The 26,247-nt window shown below is 39.6% G+C and overlaps 1 protein-coding gene across 2 annotated transcripts in view; it reads right to left on the reverse strand.

Annotated features, from left to right (window-relative positions):
• LOC138976299 (uncharacterized) overlaps positions 1-20,120 on the reverse strand; it is a 20,582-nt gene extending 462 nt beyond the window's left edge. The window contains exons 1-12 of one of the 2 annotated variants that reach the window (XM_070349147.1): positions 19,350-19,993; positions 18,812-18,872; positions 17,104-17,184; positions 16,579-16,662; positions 15,307-15,384; positions 13,104-13,329; positions 12,298-12,392; positions 9,429-9,686; positions 8,260-8,593; positions 7,126-7,179; positions 5,481-5,528; positions 1-1,571 (exon numbers count right to left, since the gene is read on the reverse strand). The exon at positions 1-1,571 is cut by the window's left edge and continues 462 nt beyond it. In XM_070349147.1, coding sequence (XP_070205248.1) covers positions 13,253-13,329; positions 15,307-15,384; positions 16,579-16,662; positions 17,104-17,184; positions 18,812-18,872; positions 19,350-19,451 — 483 coding nt within the window. In that variant the 5' untranslated portion in view covers positions 19,452-19,993 and the 3' untranslated portion in view covers positions 1-1,571; positions 5,481-5,528; positions 7,126-7,179; ... (2 more) ...; positions 12,298-12,392; positions 13,104-13,252. Of the gene's footprint in view, positions 1,572-5,480; positions 5,529-7,125; positions 7,180-8,259; positions 8,594-9,428; positions 9,687-12,297; positions 12,393-13,103; positions 13,330-15,306; positions 15,385-16,578; positions 16,663-17,103; positions 17,185-18,811; positions 18,873-19,349 lie in introns of both variants that reach the window. The other variant, XM_070349148.1, reaches the window with a different exon arrangement.
• Positions 20,121-26,247: the final 6,127 nt, after the last annotated feature.

A 26,247-nucleotide genomic window follows, 5' to 3' on the forward strand; every position in this document is an offset into this window, starting at 1 on the left:
GTACTGAGGTGTTCAATGGGAACCACATTTTTAGAGCAAAAGTTTAAAACAACACAAGAAGACAACACAAGAAGACTTGAAAACGTTTTCCTACTGGACAGAGCAAATACAGTTACAATGGTCCATACAAAAGTCATGATCAATGGGAGTTATCCACAACCCAGAAAATCTCATACAAAGGACAGCTGTCATGACATCTGTCAGTGCAGACGTCCACATATTTACACCAAAAAGAAACAAGGTAAACCAGAAAAAAAATCATGAAACATAATCAAGTGATAATCCGAATCAATTTTCACATCAAATATTTACGTCATTGTTTGCTTACATTCATTTCACTGAAGAAGGGCGTGGCCCAAAAGTCTTTGTAACTTGGTGTTTACTGTTTTTTTTCTAATTAATCAAAATTTGTGTCATACCAAATTTTTAGAGCAAAAGTTAACAAGAAGAGCAAACGCTCGATCGAGTCACTTTCGCAGTTCTGAATATTATATGAGGCATCAGATGGACAGGAAGAAATTGCTATTCACAACACAATGAGTCACGTTCACATAAAATTTGAGCCCGGTCACTTTTATAGTTTCCGAGAAAAGCCCAACGTTAAGTTGTGTGTTGCCGAACAGAAAAGGCTAGTTATCTCCCTTGTTTTTCTGATAACGTTCGTAAAAGGCTACAGATGTAAATACTTTGATGTAAAGAATAATCCTACAAAGTTTCAATCACATCCGATGAACTTTGTCAAAGATATAAAATGTCTAATTTTTCCTTTGACGCTGACCTGTGACCTTGAAAAAGGTCAAAGGTCAACGAAACCATCGTTAAAGTGTAGAGGTCATTGGAGGTCACGACTAAACAAAATATGAGCCCGATCGCTTTGATAGTTTCCGAGAAAAGATATAAAATGTCTAATTTTTCCTTTGACGCTGACCTGTGACCTTGAAAAAGGTCAAAGGTCAACGAAACCATCGTTAAAGTGTAGAGGTCATTGGAGGTCACGACTAAACAAAATATGAGCCCGATCGCTTTGATAGTTTCCGAGAAAAGTCCAACGTTAAGGTGGTGTCTACGGACGGCCGGCCGGCCGGCTGGCCGGCCGGCCGGCCGGACAGACTAACACTGACCGATTACATAGAGTCACTTTTTCTCAAGTGACTCAAAAACAACACAAGAGATTTGAAAAGGTTTTCCAACTGCATGGGTGGGAGCAAAAACAAAGTGCTTTACGAAAAAAAAAAAAAAGGTGTATGACCGGGTGGGTGTTGGAACCACTTTGCTTGTCGACAAAAATATTTCTTTTAACTTCCATCAAAGTGACAGGAAACTGCGGGAAATGGAATTAATATTACAGTAGGAAGTAACAGTTAAATTTAGTACATGTGCTTCAGGTGTTTTTTTCTTTTCATATGCCACTTTATCTTTAATTTGGGTCCAGGATCTCCCTTCCAGTATTTGGCTGCTTGCAATGCCCAACTAAATTTGTTTCTTTCCTGGAAGCTTTCCTCCCAAAATGGAAGCTTGAAAAAGCTTTGTCACGGCCTTCTCTTCTTCTCTCAAGAACTTGCTGTAGTTCCCTGAAACAGAAATTGACAGCTGTTCCTCAAAATGCCTTTGTTGTACATGCTAAAGACTACAAAAAATGAGCACCCCAAAAATCACACCTTCCATGGAGAAAATAACGTACAAAATACAAAAAATAAAACAATACTGACAAAAATACATATTTCCCAGGCCTTCAAAGACAGAATGATACAGCTAACAGAGCTAAACGACTCCCAACAGATGAAAAAATGGTTATTTTCAGTCCCCGGCCCCCTTCAGTGAATCTGGATCACGTTTTGTCAAAACGCAACAAACATTATTGAGTTTTTGGAGCGCTGTGGCAACTTTTAATTTGACCCCTACCTTGTTTTAATGACTGCCAGATTACCTAAAGACTTCTGAATCACACACACATTGAAAGCATTGACAAGGTTTTTGATGATGATTAAATGTAATAATTAGCTCATTAATATAAATTTGGAAGCAAGAAAAGCTCGCTGTCCACTATTTCTTGCTGGAGGGCATTAGAAAGGTAAAAAAAAAAACAACATGTTGGTTGGATTTAAATATTAGTTTGTGGGGTGTGTATTTAATACAAGGAAATGGAACGAATATGATAAAATAAAATAATCAACAAGAACAACCCAAAAATCAATGAGACCATGAATTGCATCAAAGACAGGTTAGAATTTGTGTAGTGTGACTCCTCTTTTATGGTGCATTGCACTGAAGAGCAACCGCCCTGATATTATACGTTATTTGCGTGTTTGACCAAAATATGACATTTTACACAGATCGAGACAGTCATTGTTCTCCGAGACCGCGCTAGCGGTCGAGGTGAACAATGACTGTCGAGATCTGTGTAAAATGTCATATTTTGGTCAAACACGCAAATAACATTTATGTATCGATCGAATTCCTTTCAGGTACTTATGACTTTGTTGTTGTTTTGACGATTGAACGAGCACACACACACATGCATGCAATCCACATGTATGCAATCAAACGCACATAAGCTTCATATTTGGGCGTTTCAGGTTGACCGAAACTTCAAAGGAACTACAAAACACACGTCATGTACTCACTTTGTTGTTGTTTTGACATTGAACAACACACACACATGCAATCAAACACATGACGTCTTTTTTTTTGAGTTCCTTTGAAGTTTCGGTCAACCTGAAAAGCCAAATTATAAAGTTTTGTCGGCCTCTGACGTCACATGACTCAAAGAAGGGAAATCCAATCTCCAATCGATACATTATACGTTATTTGCGTTTTTGACCAAAATATGACATTTTACACAGATCTCGACAGTCATTGTTCTCCGAGACCGCGCTAGCGGTCGAGGTGAACAATGACTGTCGAGATCTGTGTAAAATATCATATTTTAGTCAAAAACGCAAATAACATTTATGTATCGATCGAATTCCTTTCAGGTACTGACTTTGTCGTTGTTTTAACGATTGAACGAGCACACACACACATGCAAGCAAACACATAAGCTTCATATTTTGGCGTTTCAGGTTGACCGAAACTTCCAAGGAACTATAAAACACACGTCATGTACTGACTTTGTTGTTGTTTTGACATTGAACAGCACACACACATGCACATGACGTGTGTTTTGTAGTTCCTTTGAAGTTTCGGTCAACCTGAAACACCAAAATATGAAGTTTTGTATGCCTCTGACGTCACATGGCTCAAAGAAGGGAAATCCAATGTCCAATCGATACATTATACGTTATTTGCGTGTTTGACCAAAATATGACATTTTACACAGATCGAGACAGTCATTGTTCTCCGAGACCGCGCTAGCGGTCGAGGTGAACAATGACTGTCGAGATCTGTGTAAAATGTCATATTTTGGTCAAACACGCAAATAACATTTATGTATCGATCGAAATCCTTTCAGGTACTATGACTTTGTTGTTGTTTTGACGATTGAACGAGCACACAAACACATGCATGCAATCCACATGCAATCAAACACATAAGCTTCATATTTGGGCGTTTCAGGTTGACCGAAACTTCAAAGGAACTACAAAACACACGTCATGTACCTACTTTGTTGTTGTTTTGACATTGAACAGCACACACACATGCAATCAAACACATGACGTTTTTTTTGTTGAGTTCCTTTGAAGTTTCGGTCAACCTGAAAAGCCAAATTATAAAGTTTTGTCGGCCTCTGACGTCACATGACTCAAAGAAGGGAAATCCAATCTCCAATCGATACATAACCCTTTGTGGTGGACTGGGCATTAAGCAAACAAACAAACAAAGAGATTGAAGAGCACAAGTCTGCTGTATGTGCACTGAGCACAAAAAGTTAAGTTCTGTGAAATTTGGAGAGCCTGCAGCTACCCAGCAAAAACACCATAAAAACCATTGATTTTTTGCTGTTTTTCAGTTTTGTGGTCGCTCTCTTTTACACACTAGATCAGCCTGACAGCGCGACAGATTTGAACGAAATTTGTATGAATCATTAGGCAAGACACCAAATAAACTTTCGAATGTAAAAAATGTAAAATATCATTCAGTTTAAGTCACTGTTTCAACGGTTGAAAGTGAATCAAGCCATCAAAAAGCACAATTTTTGAGAGTAGATGTGGTCACAGACCAGTGACATCATACCCAGATATTGCTCAGATTCCAGAAACACATTTTTGAGCAGAAGAAAGACTGATTTTCAAATACACGTATATTTCTGACCAAATAACTGCTGTTTAACATCTGGGGTATACCACTGAAAAAAATATCCTTAACTTTTTTGTGCTCAGTGTATCAGTGCACGGCAATGAAAGTCACAAAGTTAAAAAGTGTGTGGAGTTGTACCTGCAATGTGTGGCCTCTCCGATGAGAGACCACATCCCTTTTAAGGCACAGTAAGCCTCCCGCAAACCATCAAAGACACACAGTACAAACACCCTTTTGTTTGAACACTCACCGCTTGAGAATATCTGAGGTGCCTTACGTAAAGAGCCAGCAATTTTCAATGAATTTATTTTTGCATGGTTTATCTAACGCCTGAGCCATCGTGGACCCCGGGGTGTGATCAACTTTCCTTTTTTTTTCACAAATCTAGTCGTCAGTTTGTGATTTCAATGCGACTCGCTTTATCTGCATTAGACCGTTATTGTATAACTCTGAATCTAAAATGCAACAACGACTGCGAGTCACACAAACTTATCGGTGGAGTTTGGCTTCAAAGAAGCAAGTTCAATGCAAAAAATTCGTCTGCTTCGGGAAACACTTCTTTGCGTGACATGCTTCCGGACTCCCTTTTTGTCAATTTTTCAAAACTTCGAGTTGTACTGATCTTTTTTTGGTGAAAAAAAAATCTTTTAGGATTAATGAATGCTTGTGTTACAATAATTTATTATTTAGATTTTAGTACTAGCGCCAAAAAGCGTCTGATTTTGGTACTAGACAATCCTGCAGGCCATGCAAAAATAAAATTAAAAAAAATGCTAGCTCTTTACGGAGGGTGCTTAGGATGTTCGCAAGCGGTGAGTGTTTAAATGAAAGGGTGTTTGTACTGTGCGTAAAAAACCTGGCAATGTCTTTTCAGAAACTGATAGTTTACGTGAACCAGAGTGTGCTGACGCTTTCTGTTGTCCATTTGTCTATTATCCCTACCAAAATTACCCGTCAACATGACAGGCCACCTTCAATTTAAGGACACTTCTGGCAAGTCAATCGCAGGTACCCCTGTACTATCTTTTGCAATTAGTATATAAGAAAACTAGCTATTGTAGTCTAAAAATCAGTACTGGCACAATGGTGCACAAGTGCTTTCCATGACCACTTATGATCTGGTTTAGCTCCTTGCAGGACACATACCAATTAATTATGGTGGTGGTTTTTTTTGGGGGGTGGGGGTGCATATTGTGCGAGTAGTATGCATGGCCATTTGTTATTATTATCAAGGCAGTACATACGTTCGTTGGATTTTCCTGCTACTGCTGGTACTGGGTCTGCATCATCAACTGTAGAAGAAAAAAATGTTCAACATGTGAGACTTTCATTTTTCAGACCTCAATAAATGAACACATTTATTTTAAGACTCCTTCCTTTTTAAGACCAGATTTTTTGATAGATTCCAGTGTGTTAGATTTTGAGAATACAATTGGGCAGAGGAATATTCTTAATCAAGTCATTCAAAAGTTATTCACTTTACAATATCAATTTTACATTGCCTTTGAACAACATTTTGACAACAGAAGATTGAAACCACACATACATACTCCGAAATCAAACAAATGTTTAGGAGTTATGAAATCAGTGTTTTTTTTAAAGTTTGGCCATGCATCTTCTTCATATCACTTCATTGCAATTATATATTCTTATGTCTAAATCAACTGCACTTCACTACCCCCCGCGGGTTAGAGGGAGTCCCATATTGGTTGGGACGAGAAAGAATTTACCCGATGCTACCCAGCATGTCAGGGGCAGACCTAGGGGGGGGGGGGGGGGTTTCCTGGGTGCCCGGAACCCCCCCCATCCGGGGTTGGGTTTTTTTTTTTAATATTTACTGAATAGATACCTTGTTATCTTCCAGGAGAGGCCTCCGATTGACCTAAACAAATAAAATTCCGTCAGCATCTGGGGGGCATAGCCCCCCAGACCCCCCACCAGGGCTCTGCCCCTGGACCCCACCGGGGCCTAAGCGGCCTCTGGACCCCTGCTCCAATTTGGAACCCCCCCCTTATCCACAACTAGGTCCGCCCCTGCATGTCGTAAGAGGCCACTAACGCTTCTGTTTCTCCTTTTACCCTTGTTAAGTGTTTCTTGTATAGAATATAGTCAATTTTTGTAAAGATTTTAGTCAAGCAGTATGTAAGAAATGTTAAGTCCTTTGTACTGGAAACTTGCATTCTCCCAGTAAGGTCATATATTGTCCTACGTTGCAAACCCCTGGAGCAATTTTTTGATTAGTGCTTTTGTGAACAAGAAACAATTGACAAGTGGCTCTATCCCATCTCCCCCCTTTCCCCTATCCCATCTCCCCACCCTTTCCCCGTCGCGATATAACCTTGAATGGTTGAAAACGACGTTTAACACCAAATAAAGAAAGAAAGAAAGAAACTGCACTTCACTGAGCTACTTTGTAGAAGGTCCAGAAAGGGTACCAATGTCTATCACATAAATACCACTGCTAATACATGCATACTTTTAACTGTTGACTTTGATGACTGTTACTTTCATGACATTAAAAAAAAGAAGACTGATCTGAGAATCAATAGACTGATAAAAAAAATCACAGCAGGACAAACAATGTGTGTGCCAAATGCAAATCTTAAGTCTGTTCTGTTCAGCAGATGTAACAAGTATTAATTCTGGCCTTTTGGGGTTTGGTTAGCTTTGAACAAAAAGAAAAACAACGATGTGTATGTTCAAATTTGTTTGAGGGCAAATTGGTTCAATCATAAAACTGATTCATATCAAACTAAAAAGATAGCATTTACACTTCTGATGTAATGTTAATACATCTTTGATATCAATCTATTTTTGTGCAATGCAGGTTTAGTCATCTAAAACATTATTGAAGTCACGTTGTTTTATCTGATTCAGATAAATACCCACCTTCCTCTTGTCTGATTTCCCCTTCTTCGTTGTCTTTGTTTCTTTCAGAGTCACCTGAAATATGAATATTTATAATGAATAACAGAATAACACAAACATGGTGGAAAATGACAGTTAAACAAAAAGTAAATGCGCACACACGACTGGCCTTTGTAACCCCCGCCCATCCCTAACCCAACCTTACCCCATAGAAGACTCCCTCCCTAAGACCTCCAACCCCCGATCAGACATTTTCAAATCCATGTTTTCTATTATATTCTGTCAATAACCTAGAGCTGTAAGTTTACCCCATTTTAAGACCTGATGTTCTCAGGGTTTTGTAGGTCTTAAAAGGAGGATTCCACAAACCTCACTCAGTGACTAGCCTGATAAAATCAACACCCACCATATTTTGTAAAAAAAAAAAGAGATTCTTTTAAGGTAAGGAATCCCCATGGGAATTGGCAAAACATTTTTCACTATGAGTGTTTTGGGGTATGACCCAAACATAGGTGACCTTTTTTTGATTGGCTGATGTGTGCTATGGTTTCAAGCCAAACTTTGCAAAACGAAAAAGGACTGCGAAAAAAAATCCTGAGCCTCATAAACACAGTGCGGTTGAAAATGTAAACACTGAACCTCCCACCTCCTCCTCCATCGCAATAGCTCGCTCATTCAGGTATTGCGACTCTTAAGAAAAAAAATAATAATAAAAGTCAAACACAGTAAGACCGAAGACTGTGAATTTGACACAAAAGACAAACTGACAGGTTTCAAATCCGTGAATATCAAACTTTTGAGATGTTTTGTAAACAAACTGTTGCTCCCATCATGTAAACAACCTCCCTCCCGGCCATACTTGTTTGTCTTACGTCTAATCAAGCATTTAAAAGCAATGAAGATCATTTGTATATATGTCGATGTCTAAGAGAATAAGACTGTATTTAATTACAGTCGAGATCGCTTAACACGAAATGAAAGGGACCAATATTTTTTTTCGGCTCAGAAGATAAAGCCTCATAACTTTTAAAGAAAGCAACATTCAAAATCCCAATCATTGTGCTGTTCTATACACATGAATTAGTGCTTTAATTTGGGTGTGAAATCGGTTGCAATAACTCTTTTGGTCAAGTTTTTATTATAAGGAGTACCTACCAATGTTTCGGCTGAAGGTCATGTCCTTCAGGGCTGTTCCCTTCTGTTGAGGGACTGACCCCTCTTCCATTGCAAATAGAAGAGGAGCCATCCGCGTCACCTGATGACCCTGGAAATTTTGTCAGTAGTGCCGAAGGTGGACCGCCTCTGTGTGGCCCATCCATCGGCACAAGACCTCGAAGTCCTGGTCATTTAGTCCCAACACTTGGGCTGTTGTTGCGATTTCTTTATGGAGGTTGGTGCTGCGTAGCCTTTCCGGGTGTTGTATTTTCTCGGCTACTTCGTCCACTGTTACACGAAGGGCATCCGATCCTCTGATGTAGCCATTTGAACCCTACAAAAGAAGGTACTAAATTACAGAGGAGTAAGGAACCCGTTTAAAATAAGGTCAAGCCATTTTGTTATACCTTTCAGTATAGACGATTACCCATTTTGTGACAGCCACACAGAGTGGAAGGCAGAAATCAGTATCTCGCAAAATGAGGGCACTGTTGCATGCTTGTCATTATTTGTTTCAGCATAGCAATCGTTAGATTCGAGTAGAAATTGCTCTTAAAACATAGCATGCTACGCCAAAAGCATAGCAGTTGGCAGCTATGTGTGTGTAGGTGTGTGTGTGTAGATGCATTCCGAGGAAAATGTGGGGCTGATCTTCATGAAACTGTCCATATAAGTTCTGCCAGATAATATCCCCAGATAAAAAAAATCTTTTTTAATAAGTGTCTTTGATAATGTAATATCCGCATTTTAGTGAAAGTTAATGCAGGTTCTGTCACGCCCTGATTTTTCTTTTGATCAAATTGATTGAAATTTTGGAGGCTTAAAATCTGAAAAATGTAATTAAAATTAAACAAATCTGCTATCGATCCAAATATGATTTCATCTTATATTTTATCATTCTGTTATTCAAAAAAACATACACACGTCATGTTTGGATTAAATGCTCAGAAAGTTAAAAAGAATAGGAAAAGCGTGCTTACCTATGAAGCTCTATAGCCTACTATGTTATCCCTTGCTTATTGATATATATTTTCCCATGTTCTTCAGGTGTCATGTAGTGCAAATTGCACTAATTTGTCTATTTGTATGTTATTTACCCCCCCTCCCCCTCCCAACAAAACAAAATGAGAAAGAAAAGGTTCTAATTGAATGCCATGCACTATTATTACCTTGCTGTTTAAGGCAAACACAAAAGGGTTACTCGATGCAACCATTCCTGCTTGACGAAAGTCAACAAGGCTGTGCACGGCTTCCTGGACTTCAGGTGTCAGGATCACTGGCAGAGGGCGTGACCTTTTCCCGCGCAGCATAACCCTGGCATGGGTTGTCAGCACACGTTCTTCCCCCTGTGTCAGCCGAAGTTCTTTAGTGTGGCTGTCCATGCCTTGGTGAATTTGTTCTAAGTCTTTCAGCGTCATAGTTGCAGCCTATAAAAAACAAGAAGGGCAAAGCCCATACGACTCACATGCTTGACCTTGACCTTTACATGACCTTGACCTTCAGGGTCAAGGTCAAATAACTAAACCTAGCAATGACATCATACACTAAGAACTGCTTTACACATTTTTCCAACCAAGGTCATGCAACACAAAGCTGTTAATTCAAGACATAGGAAGTACAATGGTGCTTATTGGCTCTTTCTACCATGAGATATGGTCACTTTTAGTGGTTCACTACCTTATTTTGGTCACATTTCATAAGGGTCAAAGTGACCTTGACCTTGATCATATGTGACCAAATGTGTCTCATGATGAAAGCATAACATGTGCCCCACATAATTTTTAAGTTTGAAACAGTTATCTTCCATAGTTCAGGGTCAAGGTCACTTCAAAATATGTATACAATCCAACTTTGAAGAGCTCCTGTGACCTTGACCTTGAAGCAAGGTAAACCAAACTGGTATCAAAAGATGGGGCTTACTTTGCCCTATATATCATATATAGGTGAGGTATTGAATCTCAAAAACTTCAGAGAAAATGTGAAAAATGTGAAAAATAGCTGTTTTTTAGACAACATTTATGGCCCCTGCGACCTTGACCTTGAAGCAAGGTCAAGATGCTATGTATGTTTTTTGGGGCCTTGTCATCATACACCATCTTGCCAAATTTGGTACTGATAGACTGAATAGTGTCCAAGAAATATCCAACGTTAAAGTTTTCCGGACGTCCGGACGGACGGACGGACGGACGGACAGACGGACGGACGACTCGGGTGAGTACATAGACTCACTTTTGCTTCGCATGTGAGTCAAAAAGCATATCATATGAAACGTTATCAAAATAATATCTAGTCAAGATTTGAGACAGAAACTAAGGCAGCAACACTGAAAAGCAGTCAATATGTAGTAAGGTTTGGCCTGTCTCTACAAAGCATGCTAATGTGAAAAGTTAAGCAATAGTTTCTCAGTGCTAAAACCTAGATGGTAAACAGCTATAGTTTGATCAGAAAACAAGAAAAGCAAATGCTTGCACACAACTCGCCTTCGTTGCCCCTGTTAATGCTGCCCAAAACAAATAACGGTTTTGGGGGTGACAAAAAAAAACAGGGCCGGAGTGCTATGTAAATTAGGAGCAGTTCTTCCAAACCCATTAAAAAAAATATGACACTACTAGCCTGTTCCCGTATACTGAGCCAGATTTTTTTGTTTTAGCAAACTGCATTGCAGTTCCAGAGCAAATGATCATCGTTCCTTAATGAATGTGTTTAAACCTGTTTTTCTCGTAATATAATAATGCACAGCTCGAAAATATGGCCAAGAACAAATCTAAGGTTCATCGAAGAAAGAAGAATAACAACATTCTTGTCCAACACAACTTGCATTTTGCCGTGTGCGCTGTAAAATCTCCCAACCTTTAAAGCAGACGAAAAGCAGACATCTTCATATTTTTCCAAGGGAAAAGTCATTGGTCATAAAGTCTTGCAGGACAGAAACATACTTCTCTACGCTTTCTTTGCTTCTCAAAAATAAAATGTAATTCTTTATCTCAACTTGTCAAGTAAGTCAAACAACCATAGCACACAGAACTGGGCAATGACACTGATTTGAATAGGAAAGATCTTTGATAACGCAAATATACATTGTTGTTAATGTTTGTTTGTTTGCTTAACGCCCAGTCGACCACGAAGGGTTATATCAGGGTGGTGCTGCTTTGACATTTAACGTTGCACCACACACAAGACATAAGTCGCAGCACAGGCTTCTTGTCTCTTCCAGTCACATTATTCTGACACCGGACCAACCGGGCTAGCACTAAACCCATAATGCCAGATGCCATGCGGAGCAGCCACTTCAATTTTAAAGTCTTAGGTATGACCCAGCTGGGGTTCGAACCTACGACCTCCCGCTCACTGGGCGAACGCCTTACCACTAGGCCACTGTGTTGATGTGGTCACACCTATCTCGAGAACTAAGCATCGCACAGAACCAGCGCTCTTCCATTTTGTCACCTTCCTGAACCATCTTACCTTTTAGAGGAAGGAAAAAAAAAAGCTGTTTCAGCTTCATAAAATAATGTTAAAGAGAACTTATGTGACCATAATTTACTTCAAACCTAAAATTATTTGACATATTTAAACTGGCACAACCTCCAGCCTCCTCCCACTGACATACTTATCAATATCCACCACATTTTAAAAGGAAATTCCTTTTTTTTTCAACAGGAATCATAATTGTAATTCAATCAAGTTGACGTTTTAATGAAACAGATCCTGTGATTGGTTAGAATGCCCCAACTCATTAAAAATTACTGGTAATTAACAACCTGCTGGCAAGGCACATTGATACAGCTTCAACTAGTCTCGGTTAGCTTTGTGGGTCATTTTACAAGTAGAAAATATGAAGGACAACGAAATACCAAGGCCATAAGGTATGCGAAGTGATGACGTCGAACACTTGACGTAAGTTGATGCATGAATTCTTCGGCACTACGTCAGGAAATTCCAAAGATCGCTTTTGTGATGAAAAATTATTCTAAAGGCAGTTTACAGAGTGGAAATTTGGTTTTTCACTGATAAAGTGGAACAGCCTTGTATACTAACCTCTGTCGGTCATCTTCTGTTGAAAATGATGATGTATGCCAGATGATGTCCGCAAGTCTTCTCCACAATTCCGCTGATGCTCCCGTTTTGATTTTCTTGGAAGAAAAAAACAACACAATCAATCAGCAAAATGACATGATCCCTTTCAAAATACATAAAATCATGAATAGTAGTCAGGGGTGTCGTTTGGATCAGCCCTTCACCCAATCGCCGATTTGTTTTTGATTTGGCTGAAACTTCATGTTATCTTTACATTTAGAATTTTATTTTTTATTTGGGGCACAATCCAGAATTAAATAATGTTTCAGACATCAAGGTGGAAGTTACTCAAAGCCCTGAAAGTCCAAAAAATAGTGCACTTTTAAAAATTTACAAGCCAGAGAACAAACTTTACTGACCAAATCAACAATTTGATTCAGCATTTACTCACATTTGACAAGTAGATTACCATTTCTACTCGCCAGTAACATGTTTGCACTTGCCATGGCAAGTAAATACTTGCAACTTTCAGCGCTGTAACTCTGGTCTGTATGTTATGAAGTGTGAGTAAGTGACACCCTTTTTCCAAAATCATGCACACCAGAGCCAGGATAAACTAATTATTTTGCTGCGTGAGCTTTATAAAACACATTCAAGAAATATATATTGACCCACTATTAACCCATTTGAGACCATTTATTGTCCAATATTAAGATTAAGAACACCCTACACATTCAACTTGCCACCACAACATCCTCTCCCTACCCCCATCCTCAACCACCACAACACTTGTTTACCACAACTTACAAACAAGTAGCACAACTTACTTTTGTCAAACTCTTGATTTTCTCCCTCAAACTTTCACACAAAATTCGAATGTCAGATGTTAGTGGGATCTCTGCCGTTTTCGTGATTTTTGTCTCCTTGAGTTGCAGTGCCGCGCGGTGTCCCACATCCATCCCCCAACTGGTGGCCATCAGATGTTGAAATTGGGATGCGTCTTGACCAGTTTGGCAAGCTTTAATTTCAGCTCCTTGAAGAGCTTCAGCACACCTGAAATATTAATTCAAAGAATACACAAATGTTCTATACATGCAAGAGGACATTATAAGATGTTTGATGGGTTGTTGACAGACCAGCTTCTTTGTCGGTCCGAGGGGGAGCATATCGTCTTTTGTTTCATATTTATTGACCAAGGCCCGTGATCGGGAGGTCGTGGGTTTGAACCCCGGCTGGGTCATACCTAAGATTTTAAAATTGGCAATCTAGTGGCTGCTCCGCCTGGCATCTGGCATTATGGGGTTAGTGCTAGGACTGGTTGGTCCGGTGTCAGAATAATGTGACTGGGTGAGACATGAAGCCTGTGCTGCGACTTCTGTCTTGTGTGTGGCGCACGTTATATGTCAAAGCAGCACCGCCCTGATATGGCCCTTCGTGGTCGGCAAACAAACAAACAAACCAAAAAGATATGAACACCAAAACGGTTTTGTATGACGGCTTACTAGTGCCAAAACCTAAGGTTACCATTTTCACGTGAAAATTAGTAAATAACAGTGTTAATTACTTATTTTTAATTTTGCCTCGTTTTCGGTCACAGTAGTCAGACTTTAAGAGTCTCTGAGAGGCTACAACCTCCGTCAAACATCACTCTCACAATATTTCTGAAATATCTTTTAATAGAAGGCCTTATCGAGCAAGTTATCCGTAGGGAAGATGCATGTCAGTTTTCTGCAATAGCGCTTTCCTTAACGTTGTTTTTGGGTAACTTAAAAAAAAATAATAGACCCCAAAAACTTTCGAATCGAAGCTGCTTTTAGCAGACGGACCTTTGATCAGCTGTGGTCATACACTTTCACATATCTTTCAATATAATTCCTTATTCGACAAGTTGTCAGGCAGACAGGTGTGCCTCATATTCATTTCCACTACTACACTCATACATCTGCTTTGTAGTGTATTAGTGAAAGACAATTGATCCGAAAATGTTCGAATCGAGAGAGGAAAAATGGCGTGTGGCCGGACTTGTGCTAAAGGTCCGACCACTAGCAGACTGATCTGTTCGGTCTAGGCTAACACACTTTCACAAATGTCTTTCGATAGAATTCGTTATTCAACAAGTTGTCGGACACACAGTTGTATGTCACTGTTATCTACACATGCGTTCAGCACTTATTGTTAATTTGCATCGGATTAAAGAACTATGGGCCAGAAAAGTATTGAATCGAAGGATTTTCGCTCTGGCCGGTGTAACAGTCGCGCATGCGCATTGAACCTCCACAGTCACAAGGCACATGAAAATTAGTAATTAACGCATGAAATTTTTGTTTTGACGCTAGTAAGCCATCAGGAGGCGAGCCAAAACTGAAAATTAGACATTAACACTTAAAATAGTAATTAACATGTGAAAATGAGTAATTAAAACGTTTAATTTAATTTTTGCGTGAAAATTAGTCACTTTCACAGGTCAATTACGAATGTATTGTTTTGGTGCCAGTAAGACGTCATACTTTTGGTTAAAAGCCTGTAGTTGCATTGGCTAGCAAAATTGTTCCCTTACCTGGTAAAATATCAGAAGCCCTAATACAGTATGACTTTACAAGTGCATCGTGCATTCTAATCAAATTCGCAATTGGCCCAGAGAGACACCGGAAAGGCAAATGCTTGCAACGAAATTCACGATTGGCAAATCAAGTCACGTGGACAACCTCAATCAGTCATAACAGACTGGTTCGCAACCATTGGTACTCGGCTACTTGTGCTATGTTCATTGTTGATTGTCGAGCGATGATTGAACATTTTGCATGCCTGTCATTTTGTGTTTGAACGTAGCGTAGAGTTTAGCGTAACAATTACAGCAAAATCGTAGCATTCTACGTCAAAATTTTAGCAGTTGGCAGCTCTGTGGGTAGTACATGTTTCTCCACATCAAATCTGCCCGAAGGGTTTTAGAGATCCAATTTGCCAAAGAAAACGGCTCCTTACATAGTACACCATTATCTTTCATGTGGAAGTAACAATAAACTGACTTACACTCAGATGTCTCAGACGCTGGGTCGGGGGAAGAGGTAACACTTGCTCCTTCGGGGTTTTCAGCACTTGTCTGGGCTCCTGTGAGGATACATACATTAAATTCAATAAATTCTGCTCTTCAAAGAGAACCAGATTTGTGGTTTGGACATGCAGGCATGATAGTTGGCCTGGTTATATTTCTGCCGGCTCCTGTTGATATCCATTCTTAATATGTCTGTTATCATTTGCTAACAGTCAGCATTTTATAAATAACTTATACTAAATATATTACATTTCAGACGCTCCTTTAATTTCAGACACTCATTTGAGATGCATGAAATGAAAAACCTGTTATACAAGTAATTACAAACTAATTGCAAAGTGCTTTCAAATCATCTGTGCATTGGCTGTGCTTTATGTGTAGCAAAACGGTTCTTATTTGATGAGAACGAGTACGTTACACTCAGCCGAAGACAAGGCGTAAAACACAGTCAAGATATGGGATCAATAAAGCCCCTAGGCCCTCTGACATAGAAATGGAAAAACTTGCTAAATGAAGATTTTTGCTTTGATGCAGTTGTTTTCTAATCAGACTAATGGGAGCCGCCGTACATGTTTCTTGCTCACGTACACGTCTGCACTCTTGGGGCCCAACAGCTCAGATGGCAGGTCTTACCCAATCAGCAGCATTGCGTCTCTTGGCCATGCTTAATAAGCTTGCCTCTATGTTTTTGGCATGAGTTATTTCCAAAAAAAAGTAAGTCCCTGCAGGCAATATAATCAGCTGTGCAGACAATGCCCTGTACCAGAGACTGTTGAGTACATGCCTGGTTGTCTGTGTGTGTTTTAGCTATCAGGGTAAGGCATCGAGTATGTGGGGGAGCAGTAGTAATTCTCTTGAAAAAGGATACTCTCTTTCCGCCAAATTTTTCTTTCCTTCTTCCGCAGCAAAACTTGAAAAAAAAAGTGCAAATGTTTCAGAATCACTCATCAAAGAAAAAATTATTTTGGATTGAGGAAACAGACCAGTACACTGTACCTTCATCATCTGCTTAGAATACTGATGCTCTCATGAGACGTAAGATGGTAAACATGTCTCTGTGCCACTACAACACATGAAGTGAAACAAGAAACAGATAGAGAAATATGTGGCCATGATGGCAACCACTAACAATTCAGTTTTTGTTTCCCAATCCATTAACCACCCAAACTTTGGTTCTGCCTCCCATTACCATGCAGAATTCCCTCCTAGATTGCAAGGTAGCTGCTTGTTTTGTGGGGCATAGGACCTACCTGTCACGTTGGTAGAGTCTTCGGCGCAATCATCCAAAAAGTGGAAGTCGTGGACATCTTCAACTGTATCATCAGAATCATCATCTGAAAACAAAAATCAAGTCAGATATCTAAATTTAAAGCACAATGCTGTGCATTTAACTGAATCTTTCTGTAACTGACATTTTGAGGTGAGACCAGCTGCCTTCCCTAGTTCATAGACAATGCATATCACTAGAGAGAGAATGTTGCTTGCGTGTCTTTGTAAAGGGATGTGCATACAAGTGTTCCCTTCTTTGGCCATACACTAGGTAAAGAGATCAAAAACTGAATAAGGCACAGGGGTCCAAATTGGGGAAAACAGTAGCACCTTACAATCTTGAAAGTACTATATATGGTAGATATCCAATTATTCAAGCAAAACAACACACACAGAAACTAGTTTCTTTGAAAAAAATAGACAAGAAATATTGTGTGCTATTGCCATACTGAAATTCCCACTTAAATCGCAGGGTAGCTGCCTGCTTAGTTGTGCATAGGACCTACCTGTCACATTGAGAGGGACTTTGTTGTCATCATCAGAAACGTCAGAGTATTCAAATTGAGCATCGAGTTCAGAATCAGCATCTGGAAACAGAATCAAGTTAGAAATCTTGATTTAAAGTACAATCCCCCCTCAAAAAATAGTCGTTGCCCACTACCTCAGATACAGTTGGGTTTTTTTCCATGTGGGTCAAGCTAATTCCCCGACATGCATACCGGTACATGCACATAATCAACACCCAGGCTGATATGGTAAGTTGCATTGTTTTCAGAAGTTACTTCTTTTTAGATTTACTACAGTTACTCCAAATAAACCATTTTGCTGAGAGCATCCAGGCTCTACTTTTAGAATGTGATCAAGTTGAGTTATCATTCTTTCAAACAAGCATCTGTCAATGTCTGTGATAGTGAGGTAAACACTTGTTTCCACAACCATCACTAGCATAATACGCAACATACTCTTCATTTTGAAATTGTGTGATATTATGCGGGTTTTGCTCTCAGGACATCTGAAATAACCCCATTTTTAACTTTTCATGAACATAACCCCCCCCCCCCCCCCCCCTGTGATGCCAACTTTTGCAAAAGGGGGAAGGGGGGGGGGGGGCAGATGGGGTCAACCAAATTAGGGTCATGATGGCAGATTATTAAACCCTTAAAATTTGAAAACTCTAGCTTCAAAGACGCCTGATATGTTTTATGAATCAAAAATAACCCCAGTGTCCTCAAAACTTGACGAGGGCCAATCAATCTTAGGTCAAGGTGGGATATAATCAAACCCTACAAGTGTGGACAGTTTTAAAAGTATAACTTTAAAACCATCTGAGATAACCTCAACGTGTAATTTCTATAACCCCGCTGTGGCCCCAATATTTGACGAGGTTTAACTCATTGTCTCCCAGGTAGGGATATATCCGTACCCACTCATATGGCTCTATATGACCAGGTACGGATATATCCGCTCAGGCTGGTCTCGGCTATAAAAAAAACTTTGTCAACATAGGTGGGGTAGAAAGTGAGGTCATTACTGAAGATCAAACCCTAAAAGTGTGCAAAATCTAGCTTGAAAAACATCCGAGATAACCTCATACATTGTAGTTAAGTTTTTTGTTCACGGCCGGCCGAACAGACACAGGTTATTCAGGCAGGCGAGTCAAAAGTGAACATGCAAACAATTTTGACTTAGCAATTTTGTATGTGTCCAAGGGGAATGATGCTTATTACATCAAAATCTCTTGTCAGAGATATTGTGTCCACAAGATCGTTCTCACAGTAAGAAAATCAACAGATTTTACTACTTCCATGCATCTAACTGTCTTACATTCCCATTGCATAATGCTGTGTAAGAGAGTGATTTTAACATGTGATTAAATCAGACACAAAACTTGAAAAAGAATTGCACCAAAAGTAAAGTGCCCAACTGGGTGGGAAACGGTGTTTGATTTGTTTGACATTTTAACCAATCAAAGCTAGGGCTCTGGGCTGAACTGCACGAAGGGTTAAATTTGTAGAGATTTATTCCTAATGTCAAGCAATCAGGCTTTTTGTCAATAACACATCTTCAAACCAGTTCAGCACCGTTTAAGTACATGACCCCTGGAAGCAGCAATCACACAGAAAGCACAAACGCAACAACACTCCCTAGCTGAATAGAAAAAAGTCTTGGTAACCATCGTAACAGTAGACTACCTGACTGAAAATAAATAATCACCTTTATCCGCATGCGGAATAGTCAAATCCTCAGTGGGGGACTGCTCAGCAGGCAACCCAACCTAAAAACCAACAAGGATTATGCGTCAGGTCTCATTTATGTTTCCCTGAGAAAAACAAACATATTTGGTGATTCTACACCAACAGCACTAATCTAAAGGCAAAAAAGATCTAAACCAGTCTCTCGTGCCATATAATTGATGGGTTTGTGTTGTTAGCTTTGCAGACTTTTAACCAACTTTTCGCCCATTTTTAACTTGTTCTTGAGTTGCTGGGGGCCAAGTCTGCTGAAAGTCTGCTATATAAATGGCCTCAAAAAGTTTCTAAAGACAAATTTAGCAGTAACTTGAAAACTGAGTTGAGAACTGCTCGACTCGCTAGACTACAACTTGCCAGTGACTTGGCAGACTTTTCTTATTTGAAAAAAGATAGTCAAACATTCAGGCATTGCTAACAGGGTCATACCTTGTACTTAGGATATAGTTGGCATATATATGCACTAAAATGTATAAGTCAAATGACCATAACTAACCACTAACCATAGAAGCACAGTTTTGATGTCTTGCTGATGGTTGTAGACTCTGCTTTGCTGGCTGTGATGCAACAACAGGTTGACCAGCTTGATCTGAAACAACATGCATTGAACAATTAGCATATGGATTATATATATTCTCCACAGCTGTGTACCAGTGGAAACCATGCTAGTATATTTCTTCACAGTCTGCCTCAAACGCCGGTTAACAGAACGATTTAAATCTCTCACGAAAAAAGCAGTTCTAACATTTTGGAACACACAGTTTACATAGACGCCAGACTAAAGCAAACTGTACTTTCGGTGCGCGCTCAACATGCTTTTCAAGTAACGCACCAATTGAGAATGCGAACCAAAAGTGTCACCAGTACCGTTCGCTCCTATTATTACCTGCATATTAAATAAGTTTTAACGGCATTGTCACTCTTCTGCTCCAGACACGGACCAAGAAGACCTCAGTTATGAGTATAGGAAAAGCCTCAGTTTAGCACTTGCAACTTTCAGAATATCATGTTTACGACCATAATTATTTGCCGGCGGTCACGTGTTTTTGTTTGTTTGATGATTGTTCTTATCTTAGTTTTTTAAGGCTGTTGTCATATGTTGTTTGGTTGTTTTAAGAGCAGATGAACTTGTGACCACTTTCGATTCCATTGTTTAATTGTATGCAAAATAACGATGATCTTATGTCTAGTAGTCTTATCCCTGTATGATTGAATAGTGAAATCCAAACGGCGATCGTTAGTAAACTTGACGGCCTTGTGACTGGATTATAAAGTTTTAATGAAATGACACTTTAATTTGGGTTCGAAATTTGTTGCAATAACTGACTTGATGGCTAAGCCAATTACGCCATTTCGAATTTTAAAGTACCGCAACCAATGCAGCCGCGGAAGCTTTTTCAGTCTCAATAACTTCATGTCAACTTGAAATAATTGCCGGGACGCATTATTTAAAAAAAAAATGGACAGGATTTTTATTTTATTTTACTTTTGTACATATTTGTCACATTAATTCAGCTAAGATTGTAATTGACACATTTTAAGCATTGCCGTCGGTCCCTTCTCAAGTTTCTAGCGCGGCGAACAAAACTTTTAATCGCGTATGGCAAAATGTAAATGTGTGTGTGTGCGGCTACCAGTAAGTTCGTCACACGGTAGATTCGTCACCTATGACGAAGTTACTGGCAGGGGTGGGCGGGTGTTTATGCTAAAGAGCTTATGCTTTCAGATGTTTGATTTGTGGGAGAGATTCAAGATTCACATTTTTTAGAGAGAGAGAGAGAGAGAGAGACACGGACGTACATACACCCACATCCATGGCACGCACGCACACACACGACACACACACGTACACACGGCGCACTGACAAACACTCACACACACCATCGCACATACACACACACTCACCAAAACACACACGTACACACGCACAAACACTCACACACACCATCGCACACACACACACTCACTAACACACACACACACACGACTTCAACCTCACTGTCAAGGAGGCAGAGAAACTCAATGTGAGCAGAGGGAGGGGTGGAAGGAGGTGGGAGGGAGAGAGAGAGAGAGAGAGAGAGAGAGAGAGAGAGAGAGAGAGAGAGAGAGAGAGCCGCGCTCGGACTACTGTGGCGAAGTTACCGTGTGGCGAAGTTACCGGGACCGGTGACGAATCTACCGTGTGACGAACTTACAGTGGTAGCCGTGTGGGGGGGGGGGGGGGGGGGTGCTAAAGTTATGAGGAAAGAAATAGAACTAACAAGTTTCACACTAAACAACAGTAGGCTACCATAAACTAAATCCAAAATCAAAACTCAGAATAAAACACACAAGACTGAAAGTAAGATGCTGGAACGTTTGCCGTTATTGACAAAACAATACGTTACAGTCACAAAAATATGGACCCAAAGGGTTTTTTAAGTTAAGAGACAAAATATTAGTGACAAAAACTTAATTGCTTAATTCACCTACCTGGCGAGCGGCCGAACATTTCATTGAGCTAAGATTTTGTCATAAACTATTTGTTTTTTTCACTTTGAAGACCGTATTTGAGTCAAACGTTCGAACAATTTACCTTTCCTTTTTTTTTAATTCTCAACATTAACAGTTTACAGGGCCGGACTACCGGGGGGGTTATGGGGGTTGCGCAACCCCCCCCCCCCTAGCCTAAACATGTACCTTACTTATTTAATTTTTTTTTTTATTATTGCTTATTTTATGCCGTTTCATGCAAGGAGCGACCATTTTCCTATCTCATAATATGACCTACCCATCAGCTTCGCCCCCTGACCCCCACAACGAGGGGGGGAGGGGGGGTTCTAGGGTTTCTGGACCCCCCCCCCCCCCCCCCAGCCAAAAAATAAAAATATTGAATGAGGTATGCATTTCTTTATTTTACATTGAGTTTCAATTTTTGGGGTATTAATCAGTGACAAAATTTGCTGCCTGAAACTGGTAATGATCATCCTCAGAATGCATCAGATTGCACCATTTTGCATCCTTTTTTTCAGCATTTTCCGGGGGGGCATGCCCCCGGACCCCCCTAGCAAGCTAGGCGCTTCGCGCCATCGGCTCGGCGCTTTGCGCCTTCACACCCATATCTTCACAATATACTTTTGAAAAAAACCACCCATAAAATGAACTGATCCGCCCCTGCCGCCACACTGGCAACCCCCCCCCCCCCCCCTCCTCTTCGCCTAGTCCGGCCCTGGTTTACACATGTTTAATCAATGTCACAGATCCTACCAAATAAAAAGGAAACACGCAAACACAAACAAAAATACTTACGGCTTGGTTATCCGGTTGAACTCTTGATGATCTGCCCAGAAGTACTATTGAACTGCAGACAACCTTGTATCGGATGACTTGTCACAATCAAACCACGAAAAAACACTTTCGTCACAAACGGAAATCCATGAATGAATCTTTAGTGCACGTCACAACGCACGCTCTGCACTAATGCTAAGCTCGTTCCAATGAAACAACAATGACAACTGCGAATCTCACGAATCTAGGGGTCCTTAACGTCCTCACAGGAAATTTTCCTTTTAGGGACGTGAGTTGATGATACGCTAAAACTGCTTGTGTGTAGTTTACTTAAGAAAAAAGAAAACAGAAGAAATGACAGATTTGAGCACCGCCCAGTTCTAGTTTGCGATTGACCAATAAGAAGCCAACAACTGCCAATAAGCCAATTAAGTATAAGCATAACCGTGACGACTTGGCCATGTGGGCGGAGTATCTCCTGTTATCGTTATATTCGGATTCTGTTTATGGCTGTATTGCGCAATGTGGCGGGTAGGTGTTAAAAACGCGCAGCTTCGAAGATCACACGCGTTTACTGAAAAACATTTCGCTCTTGACAAGTATTAAGTGGAAGCTGGTCGCGACAGTGTCGCTTTCATAAGCCGCACGACAGAAGAGCAGACCACCAAGCATTGGGCCACTTAATCATTTACGACTCAGGGAACAGCCGATGTGACATACTCACCGGCATCTCAGATCTGAATAAGTTAAGCACGTGTGGAAAAAATTACACAGAAAATAGGAAATTCAAAGGCGGCGATCCTGTCATTGTCTCTTCTCTGCCGAAGTTTGCTCGGATTTTTTTTTTTTTTTATCGAATTTTGTGTTTAAAAATTTTAATTCAATTCATTTAAATTTTTAGTTCCTCTACGAGCATAAAGAATCACAGTTGCGCCAACATAACAACACAACACAAAACAATCATTGTACATAAATGTCACGTTTTGAAAGAACAAAAACAACAACAACAACAACAACAACAAACAACAAGTCGCGTAAGGCGAAAATACAACATTTAGTCAAGTAGCTGTCGAACTCACAGAATGAAACGGAACGCAATGCAATTTTTCAGCAAGACCGTATACTCGTAGCATCGTCAATCCACCGCTCATGGCAAAGGCAGTGAAATTGACAAGAAGAGCGGTTTAGTAGTTGCGCTGAGAAGGTTAGCACGCTTTTCTGTACCTCTCTTCGTTTTAACTTCCTGAGCGTGTTTTTAATCCAAACATATCATATCTATATGTTTTTGGAATCAGGAACCGACAAGGAATAAGATGAAAGTGTTTTTAAATTGATTTCGACAATTTAATTTTGATAATAATTTTTATATATTTAATTTTCAGAGCTTGTTTTTAATCCAAATATAACATATTTATATGTTTTTGGAATCAGAAAATGATGGAAAATAAGATGATCGTAAATTTGAATCGTTTTATAAAAATAATATTTTTTTTACAATTTTCAGATTTTTAATGACCAAAGTCATTAATTATTTTTTAAGCCACCAAGCTGAAATGCAATACCGAAGTCCGGGCTTCGTCGAAGACTACTTGACGAAAATTTCAACCAATTTGGTTGAAAAATGAGAGCGTGACAGTGCCGCCTCAACTTTCACAAAAAAACCGGATATGACGTCATCAAAGACATTTATCAAAAGAACGAAAAAAACGTTCGGGGATATCAATCCCAGGAACTCTCATGGAAAATTTCATAAAGATCGGTCCAGTAGTTTGGTCTGAATCGCTCTACACACACGCACGCACGCACACACACACACATACACCACGACCCTCGTTTCGATTCCCCCTCTAAATGTAACAAGTCGCGTAAGGCGAAAATACAATATTTAGTCAAGTAGCTGTCGAACTCACAGAATGAAACTGAACGCAATGCAACGCAGCAAGACCGTAATAACTATACTCGTAGTCCACCGCTCACGGCATAGGCAGTGAAATTGACAAGAAGAGCGGGGTAGTAGTTGCGCTAAGAAGGATAGCACGCTTTTCTGTACCTCTCTTTGTTTTAACTTTCTGAGCGTGTTTTTAATCCAAACATATCATATCTATATGTTTTTGGAATCAGGAACCGACAAGGAATAAGATGAAAGTGTTTTTAAATTGATTTGGACAATTTAATTTTTGATAATAATTTTTATATATTTAATTTTCAGAGCTTGTTTTTAATCCGAATATAACATATTTATATGTTTTTGGAATCAGCAAATGATGGAGAATAAGATAAACGTAAATTTGGATCGTTTTATAAATTTTTATTTTTTTTTTACAATTTTCAGATTTTTAATGACCAAAGTCATTAATTAATTTTTAAGCCACCAAGCTGAAATGCAATACCGAAGTCCGGGCTTCGTCGAAGATTACTTGACCAAAATTTCAACCAATTTGGTTGAAAAATGAGGGCGTGACAGTGCCGCCTCAACTTTCACGAAAAGTCGGATATGACGTCATCAAAGACATTTGTCAAAAAAATGAAAAAAATGTTCGGGGATTTCATACCCAGGAACTCTCAGGTCAAATTTCATAAAGATCGGTCCAGTAGTTTAGTCTGAATCGCTCTACATACACACACACACACGCACAGACAGACAGACACACATACACCACGACCCTCGTTTCGATTCCCCCTCGATGTTAAAATATTTAGTCAAAACTTGACTAAATATAAAAACAAACCAATACTATGACTGCACCTTGTATGTATTGATAAAACAAACAAATGTCAACAATACTCGATGCTTGGTCTGTTGAGGGCATCGTCGTTGCATACAAAATGATATAGTAATGACAAATAAATAAGCAAACGCTAAGATTGAGATTAATTACTTTCTTTTTTATATTGATTACCCCGGACGGATAAAGGACCTTCAAAAACAATGGCCATGCTTATGCGTGACATGGGAAAAGAAAGAACATTAAGGAAACTCAATTGGAGCGGCAAATAAACGATGTGGTTAAAACTGTCCACTAGATCAAGATATATCATGTACCGCGTAATTGAGACCATCATACATTTGACAGATCCGCATAGAAATCTAATGATAAACAAATCGCGTAAGGCGAAAATACAACATTTAGTCAAGTAGCTGTCGAACTCACAGAATGAAACTGAACGCAATGCCATTTTTCAGCAAGACCGTATACTCGTAGCATCGTCAGTCCACCGCTCACGGCATAGGCAATGAAATTGACAAGAAGAGCGGGGTAGTAGTTGCGCTGGGAAGGATAGCACGCTTTTCTGTACCTCTCTTTGTTTTAACTTTCTGAGCGTGTTTTTAATCCAAACATATCATATCTATATGTTTTTGGAATCAGGAACCGACAAGGAATAAGATGAAAGTGTTTTTAAATTGATTTGGAAAATTTAATTTTGATAATAATTTTTATATATTTAATTTTCAGAGCTTGTTTTTAATCCGAATATAACATATTTATATGTTTTTGGAATCAGCAAATGATGGAGAATAAGATAAACGTACATTTGGATCGTTTTATAAAAAAAATAATTTTTTTACAATTTTCAGATTTTTAATGACCAAAGTCATTAATTAATTTTTAAGCCACCACGCTGAAATGCAATACCGAAGTCCGGGCTTCGTCAGAGATTACTTGACCAACATTTCAACCAATTTGGTTAAAAAATGAGAGCGTGACAGTGCCGCCTCAACTTTCACGAAAAGCCGGATATGACGTCATCAAAGACATCTGAGGATATCATACCCAGGAACTCTCATGTCAAATTTCATAAAGATCGGTCAAGTAGTTTAGTCTGACTCGCTCTACACACACACACACACAGACAGACAGACAGACAGACAGACAGACAGACAGACAGACACACATACACCACGACCCTTGTCTCGATTCCCCCCTCTACGTTAAAACAAAGAGAGAAAGAGAGAGAGATACAGAGAGAGAGAGGGAGAGAGAGAGAGAGAGAGAGAGAGAGAGAGAGAGAGAGAGAGACAGACAGACAGACAGACAGACAGACAGACAGACAGACAGACAGAACAGAACAGATTGCTGACTCGCATAATTTTGATCACTCTCATCCAAATTGATTTTCTCATAAATGTCAAGG

Source organism: Littorina saxatilis, linkage group LG9 (genome assembly GCF_037325665.1).
Source record: "Littorina saxatilis isolate snail1 linkage group LG9, US_GU_Lsax_2.0, whole genome shotgun sequence".
Classification (NCBI taxonomy): domain Eukaryota; kingdom Metazoa; phylum Mollusca; class Gastropoda; order Littorinimorpha; family Littorinidae; genus Littorina; species Littorina saxatilis.